Source organism: Cucurbita pepo, unplaced genomic scaffold (assembly GCF_002806865.2).
Source record: "Cucurbita pepo subsp. pepo cultivar mu-cu-16 unplaced genomic scaffold, ASM280686v2 Cp4.1_scaffold000211, whole genome shotgun sequence".
Taxonomy (NCBI): Eukaryota; Viridiplantae; Streptophyta; class Magnoliopsida; order Cucurbitales; family Cucurbitaceae; genus Cucurbita; species Cucurbita pepo.
In genome coordinates, this window is record NW_019646470.1 from 6648 (window position 1) to 15335 (window position 8688).

General features: G+C 33.1%; 1 protein-coding gene across 1 annotated transcript; it reads left to right on the forward strand.

The window, feature by feature from the left end:
* Nucleotides 1-1962: 1962 nt before the first annotated feature.
* Nucleotides 1963-6056, forward strand: LOC111784479 (thioredoxin-like protein slr0233). Its single transcript, XM_023665171.1, has 5 exons — nucleotides 1963-2227; nucleotides 2759-2847; nucleotides 3445-3622; nucleotides 4391-4461; nucleotides 5854-6056. The coding sequence occupies exons 1-4, from the start codon at nucleotides 2036-2038 to the stop codon at nucleotides 4454-4456; spliced, it is 525 nt and encodes a 174-aa protein (XP_023520939.1). The 5' UTR covers nucleotides 1963-2035; the 3' UTR covers nucleotides 4457-4461; nucleotides 5854-6056.
* The last annotated feature ends 2632 nt before the right edge of the window (nucleotides 6057-8688 follow it).

Here is an 8688-nt window from a genome sequence, read left to right on the forward strand (position 1 = left end):
TTTATGAAAGAATGCGATAAGGTTATTGGTAGAAAGGGATAAGATTATGATAAATTGATAGAACGATAGCGTTAGGTTACGTTCCAGTAACGATATAACTAAGGTACGTTCATGTAACGATATGACTATAATATGCATAAGAACGTTAAGGCTATGATAAGTTGGGGAACGATATGACCACGAAGTGTTTACGATATGATATGATTATGATACGACATGTGAATGACGGATATATATATAGTGATATGATATGAAAATGATATGAAATATGTTATGATACGAGACACGTGATAAATTGACATGTTTATGATATGATATATTGTGATGCGATATGTTATGGTATGATATGTATATGATGAAATGTTATGTTAAAAATATGAAACGTTATGCTATGTCTCTTAGATTGTGTGTATACAACATGATATGGATGACATGAAATCACAATAAATGACATAAAATATAACCCCGTTAGAATCATATATGATATGAAAACTGAATAATGAGAAATGATATGATATGAATGAAAAACGATAGCGGGTTATATGTAATAATGTTGAAAATAATAAAATATTCGGACCTCATGTATTATATGTGCTCATGCATTGAGGGATACCCCTATTCCATTATGAGGGTACGAACTCGTACACCACTAGGCAGGTGAAGTATCATTATGTTTTACATAATGCTGCCGTGACGATTACTAATTCTAATGGGTGTCCAGCATAAAGAGGTACCAGAGCAGGCTCGCCCGACAAGAAAAGGGGCTCAGCAGTGTGCGAACTGACTGGTGAGCCCATACTCGCACGTATGGGCTGTGTGTAGAGTATATGGTACACATCCAACCTGCCCGTTAGGATAGTGCCATAGGAAAATAGACTGATATGATAGGTCGTGTCATTGCATTCGCATGTTCTTGCATTTAACCCCTATAGTGCGGCCAATTATTGAGTATTTCTTTAAAGACTCAAGTCACGTGCTACCTCTATTTCAGATTAAGGCAAGACATTCATGTACGACTGACAACGACATCGCAACTCGAGACCATGACACATACATAGGTTAGTCATATTTATTTTCTTAGACTTAGGCTAGAATAGGATGTTTTAATTTAAACGTTTGTTTATTTTATTTAGTCTTTTGTTGTGTCGTTTTTAAAGGTGTTTCAAAACATGTAAGTCCATGGCTATATTTTAAGATGAAGGTGACATTTTATGAAAGTTTAAATGAAGTATTTCTGCCTTCAATATTGATGATATGTATATAGTAATCATCCTCTTAAATTAAGTAGAAAATTTCAGATTGTTACAATAACCTTATCCAATAAAGATCCAATTATTATTTACACTTTAAAATATTAAAGTAATTCATAGTTATTGAACTACTTAGAAGTTATAAGATTATTTTTATTAAATTATGTAATATATAATTTCAAAATCATTTATATAATTATCTATATTTAGCTTCAATTAACTTAAACATCTCATATACTTCTCGTTATTTTCTTATCTAGTAGCCTTGATATCTAGTAGTCTTGATTATGTGTCATGATTTGATACTATGGTATCTCATGCATTTTGTATTTTATGTGCATGGAGATACTTTCCCGTTATGATTAAGACGGATGCTATATTACGATAGTATGTACGTTATGATATTATACGGACTCCTTTCTCTCTGTAGCTTCCAGCTGCGTGAGTGTACGCTCGCCAAAGGGGCATACCCAAATGGTACATATACGAGCTCGATTAGTGGGTCTATGTGTCAAGAAGTATTACACATCCAACTTTGCCCCGACTCGAAAAAAAAGTGCAATGCCACGATTATTATGAAAGGATAGGTCTCACTGTGATTGCATGTGATTGTATTTCTTTTTTCTTTTTATATATATTTTAATTTTATATTTTATATTTTTCTCGTTGATTCAAAAGATGAATTTAACTATATTTTTCCGCTTCCCTTTGGCTTCTCCGTATAGCCAAAACAGACGACAAAATTCCTCTATCGACATTGTAGGAGCGAGCACACAGAGCTTCACATGGCGGCCTCCATTTCAACATCACCTTATCCTCTCCTCACCTCAGAGCGCTCCAATCGCTTCGCCGTGAATGATTCATCTTCATCTAGGTTGTTTTCCTCCTCGTCTCTACAGCTACCGGTTCAGCTTCGATGTGTTCGACTTGGAAACTGTGGGATTTCTGCTCAGTCGCGGTCTCGAATCTTCCCTGTGGTAACAATCTATTTCCTTAGATCTGTGTATTGTTTTTATGGAGGAACCTGATAAAGAATTTGGAATCCTTGGACTTTCCTTTTGTTCTTATTGTTGCTTTTGTTTCGCATCTAACCTTCAGAGACTTATCGTTAATTTTTGTGCCTAATTCTGGTGAACGAAGTTTATGTGATGTAATTGTTTTTCTTATACTTCTGGTGTTCCTTTAATTCGATTTTTGATTGTATCCGTGTTTGCTTCTGTTTTACGTAGAACTAGAAACTACATTGTTCGTCTACCTAAGAAGAAACTATAATCTATCTGGTTCAATTAGTTTTAGTTTTATAAGAAAAATTAAGTTCTTAAGTAGTCAGAGTAATTAGAAGGATTGCATTTCCCTTTTTGTAGAGATCCCCTTCTTCTTGCTCTTAAAAGCTGCATTAATATTTTTCCCGATTCTCAAGTTGCTTGTTTAAATATGGATGACAATTTGTGTTCAAACTGCTGTAATGAATAACGATGGGATTTGTTTGTACAAATTAACTTCTGTAGGTCAAAGCCAAGAACCAAACATTTTCTTCCTTTGATGATTTATTGGCCAACTCTGACAAGCCCGTGTTAGTCGACTTCTATGCAACCTGGTTGGTCTCTTTATCTCACTCACATGCACACACCTATTTTCAAGCTACTCTTTCTACAAGAGCATTGCAGGCATGGCTTTATATCTCACCCCACTTCACTTGTGGATGATTCCACCCCCACGTTCTAATTTATGGAATGATTATGAATTTTTTAGTAAGGAATACATCTCTATTGCTATGAGGCCTTTTGGGAAAGCCCAAAGCAATGCCATGAGAGCTTATTCTCAAAGTGGACAATATCATACCATTGTGAGAGTTGTGGTTCCTAACCGATAATATTAATTTATGGGAATCATGTTTTTAATATATAATTACAAAATAAGCCGTTGTTTCTCCTGAGCAATTTACCTAGTGAATATGATTCAGTTAGCAAGTTAGTGCTTGGCTGCTGAGGAGAACAGGGGTTGAATTGTAGAACAGATAATTTTCTTATTCAAAAAGGTAGTTTTTAAATGATGGGTAAACATAGCTGATATGAACTAGTGTCACATGAATTGAAATATCTTTTGATAATTTCAACATTTTCTTCATATCTTCATTGAAGTATATTGTATGATTGATGTCTCTTGGTTTATATCCATAGCTCCTCGTTTGCAGGTGTGGTCCTTGTCAATTCATGGTTCCAATTCTTGAAAAAGTTAGTGATGCGCTGAGTGACACAGTCCAGGTGGTCAAGATTGACACTGAGAAATATCCTGTCATCGCTGATAAATACAAAATAGAGGCATTACCTACGTTTATCCTCTTCAAAGATGGAAAACCCCTTGACCGATTCGTAAGTGAATGCTTTGTCCTATTTCTAGTCATTTGGAGAGATATTGAATGTACAACTAACTCTATATGCGTCAAGAAATCACATACATATGTTTCAGAATCTTTGTTCAATTGCATCTTTTTTCTTTCTGAATTTGAACGAAAACGGGAAGTTTTTCCAAGAAATCCTGTAATTACACTCGAAGTTTCTACTATGTTCTATCCTTTATTTCTCTGAAACCATTATCCACCGTATCTTTCCTCAATTCATGCACCCAGTTTAGTTTCAATGAGTTAAAAGGTATGCCCATATTTTCAATTTGATCAAGCAGGGTGAATTTGACCCATGATCAAAATATGTCGAAACAAGGAAAAGAAGAGAGATCTTTTGGAATAAAAAGACCTTCAGCACTTGGCTTTTCAATTTTGTTTGTTGTTGTAGTTGTGAAAAGAGTATATATCTTAGGAATATTTATAGTAGAGAAAGCTATTCCCAAGTTAAAGAAACATTAACAATCTTTCTTCTGAATTAAAAGGACAAAACTTGGTTCACAATTCTCTTAAACTATTCCATAAATCCATAAATTAGTAACTTGGCTTACAAGTACATCCTCTTTCTATCTGGACTACAACTCTTTCACCTTTTCTTTTGGTTTTAGTGAGATGCCATAAACAATCTTGTAACTTTTTTAGATATTCCGGTTGAAATGTCAGTAACGGGCTTTCAGTTTCTTGTGCTTAGATTATTTATTGTTTATTTTAAACATGCATGCGAATTATCTATATGCAGGAAGGAGCTTTGGCTGCTGGTGAACTCGTTCAACGCATTGAAAATTCCCTGAAGGTTAAGCAATAACAGTGGTGAGACTCTATACCTTGATTGAAAAGTTTATCTAAACTTGCATGCATAGAGAATTAAAAGAAAAAACAAATCAATACCTAGGATGCATCAAAATCAATTTTCTCAAGTAATTTCAAATTCAAGTTCTGATGAATGGTATGCAGTTGATGAGAGAATGCATTTCGAGTAGACACTTTAAGCACACAACTTACATTTGTAGGGTGTATCATATCAGAATCAGCTCATTAATGTGAAAGTTGTAATTCTAGTATGAGTACCATACACAACACCAAGTTAGGGTCTTCAGTTTCTTGCTTGGTAGTAGACCTAGACTTTTACCTTTCCATATATAACATTATGATTCATGGGATGTCGTGTAAGAGTCCTGGTTTTTGGTATTGAAAGCGGACTCCTATCTATCTGACACCTAGATAGAAGCATTAAATCTAACAAACATTTATACTAGACATTCCTGAAGAATAATAAAGGTAATTGCTTAACCATTATCTTATAATATACAACAAACATGTGTATGATACAACTGGAGCAAGCAGATATTGTCTTCTTTGAGTATTCCTTTTCGAGATTCCCCTCAAGATTTTTAAAACGCGTCTGCTAGGGAGATGTTTCCACACCCTTGTAAAGAATGCTTCGTTCTCCTTCCTAACCGATTTGGGATCTCACAATCTACTCCTTTCTGGGTCTAGCGTCCTTGCTAGCACACCGCCTTGAGTCCACCCTCTTCGGGGCTTAGCCTCCTCGCTGGCACATCGCCCAATGTCTGGCTTTGATACCATTTGTAACAGCTCAAGTCCACCGCTAACAGATATTGTCCTCTTTAGGCTTACCCTCTCAAACTTCCCCTCAAAGTTTTTAAAACACGTTTGTTAGCAAGAGGGTTTCACACCCTTATAAAAAATGCTTTGTTCTCCTCCCCAATTGACGTGCGATCTCACAATCTTCCCCTAGTTATTCAAACATATTGCTCTGATACGAACTTTCTCCACAAACCAACCACATCAAAACGCCAGATTAACATATCATCTTGCAATTTGTAAGATAATCATTCTGATAAATATTGTGGGAACCTTTTCTGTAAATTTTGGCGAACAAAACAATACCTTATGGAACAAAACATAATTCCAAAGCTTATAGATAATGTATGGTATTGTTGAGATTGACAAGTTTTAATCTGGTAAGTCTTTGTATATTTATAGTTTCTTTGAGTCTCGAAATCTTGGAAGTATTTGAATGTTGATTATTAATGTCTAATATTAATTATCCCAATTGACATTGAAGCAGTACTTTTTTATCAGTTGCTTGCATGACAGGAATAAAGAACTTTCCGGATACTATAAACTCGAAAATTTTCTTATGACATGGTTTAATTGTTCTGGATGTTAAACATGCAGGGGAGGAGATATCACTGAGAAACTATGGAAATGGAAATCAATGTCTTCGACAGGAATTCTGGGTATGGTAGATGACAAATTTCAATACAATTAACACCCCTCCCCCCCTAATACATCTACATCATTATATAATTGAAATATTTGAAGTATGTAACCATAGACATTGGTATCAATCACAGTTTTTGTTTATTTTATTTTTATAAGATGGTTAGTGTTCATTATAAGTTAGCGGTGTTCCTATGATCTAATAACCCAACCAACTCGGATTACCAAACTCAATCATAGGCTAGAGTTTTCTTTTTCTTTGAATTTTTGGAAAATCGGAAAACCAAAAATTCTGTTCAGTTTTTTGGTTGACAATTTTTTGGTGATCTAACCATCCCGAAAATAAGGTTACAACTTAATACTACCATATCCTATCCTACTTTTAGAAAGATTAAGAATATTTAACGTTTATAACTAAGGTTAGTGATGCATTGTGACTTATAAATGTTTGATATTTTAGTTTTATGAGATTTTAGTTTTCTTAAAAATAAGTAGGATTTTTTTAATTTAAATAAAAAAACAAAACCCGACAACTCAATCCAACTCCAAAATAGAAGGTTGAGTTGGGTTGAGAACTCTATCCGGTCATTCAAGTCACCAATCCAACCAATTCCAAAATTTTACGGTCGTCCAAAAGATTTTTTCAATTCAAACCAATTTGTGACATTAGTTTGAAGCTTGTTTACGATGTTTGGTGGACCAGTTAGTGAATTCGAGTACGAGGCTTCATAGGATCAAGTTATTATTGTATAATTTCAATTCTAACGGTTTGGGCGGATTCTACCTTCTTTCTCTTCTTCCTAAATTAATAAAAATATCCATAAACTTTGTCTAAAAAAATATCCAATAATATCGTTGAATTAAAAAAATAAAAAAATATTTTTGCAAAATCGTTAGTATTTTATTTCAAAAATATACCAGCAACTTTTAATAGTTGTTCAAATAAACTTTAAATTTTAAAAAGTTTCATTAATACTATTTAACTTAAAAAAATTAAAAAATATTTTGACCGTAAGTACTATATTTAAAATATATCCATGAAATTTTAAAAATAACATTATCCTCCTTTATTTTTATAAAAAAAATTAATTTTTTAATTATCAATATATTGACACTTCATAGATTATCTCCAAACTATTTAGGGTTACTTTTGAAAATATTTATGAAACAACGGTAAAAAAAACATGAAAGTTAAAAGGAGATTTTTGAAACTCTTTTGAAAGTTGTATATTTTGAACGAAGTATAGACAGTTTTCATTAAAATTAACAGGTATTTTTTTAAACTTTTTTTTTTTTTAATTTAAAGAATATTTTGAATTTCTTTTTTTAAAAAAGTTGGAATATTATTAAGAGAAAGTTGATATTTTTATTAATTTTGCTTTATTTATTTATTTATTATTATTAACAATTTTTTTTAATTGTGGAACTAATCAAGGTACAGTTTGATTGCAGTGAATTTATAAATTTATCCGTCTTTAATGTAACCCCATATAAAATATTTTCATCCGTATTTAATCTAACCCAAGTTAATGTAAATAGTGCAATTTATCTATGTAAAACAACAGATTTTTAAATGCCATTTATGCAGTAATATTTTAAATATATAGGTAAGTCATTAAGCGGCATTCTTTTTTATATGATNTATAGGTAAGTCATTAAGGTTACCGAGCATTCTTTTTCATATGATTCTTGGTTTTGAATCTTGTAAGTTTCTAAGGTTCATAATTTCTTTCGGCATAAGTTGTAACATGCATTCGTAAACATGTGAATCCATCATAATAACAAGCCTAAGTTATTCTAGAAGGTCATAGATTCATAATGAATTCTTTAAAGGGTTTTAGAAGGGTCTTGAGTCGTGAGGTGTTTCCTTTAGGTGTTTCTTTTGTCCTAACTTGCTTTTGGTTCCAAGCTTGCTCTAATCAACTTCAACTCTTGAACATACCTTCTTGCCCTTCGGAATAGGCCTTATAAGAAGTAGCAAGTCATTTGGACTACGGGTAGACCTTGAATTTTCATAAGTAGTCATAGGGGCNGGTAGACCTTGAATTTTCCTAAGTAGTCCTAGGGACATTTTGGTCATTTTATCCCTAATTCTTGGTTTTGTTACTTAACGTGTTCCAATGGCTTTTAAACTTCGCCGCATCATCAGAAATCACAGAATAAGGTTTACCATAGAATTTAATAGCATTTGGAAGTCCTCTAGGTCATGAACCGTAGGTAGATATCCTTAGGGGCAATATGGTCATTTTGCACCATTTCTTGGTTTACCTACTCATGCTATAATATACTCAGCATTAAAATTTCGTACGCAACAAAGTTTATCTAGTTGATTATTTTAATGTTAGTTAAATCCCGAGCAATTTGATCAGTTCAGGGCTTTAACTCATGGTTCTTTGAGTTTTTCTTTTATATATCCTTAATTCAAACTTGGTTCGGGGTTCATATGGAAATCCAAACAATTCCCACAAGTATTTCTTAAGAAAATTCCAAGGTGGCTACTTACCTCGTCGTCGATGTTTGAGACTTCCGTTCTTGAGTTTTCGGTATCCGAATTATTCCAAATTTTCATTATTAGATTCATCTTTGAGTCTAGCTTCAGGAACCATAAATAAATTCATGAGAACCGGTCTAAAAGAGGTCCAGATTATCAAAATGATATGAACCAAGAGATATCAATCATACAATATGCTTCAATGAAGATGTGAAGAAAAGGTTGTCAAAATTATCAAAAGATGTTTCAATTCATGCCACATTGAAGAAGAATGAAGTTTGATTGTTGTAAATTTTGGG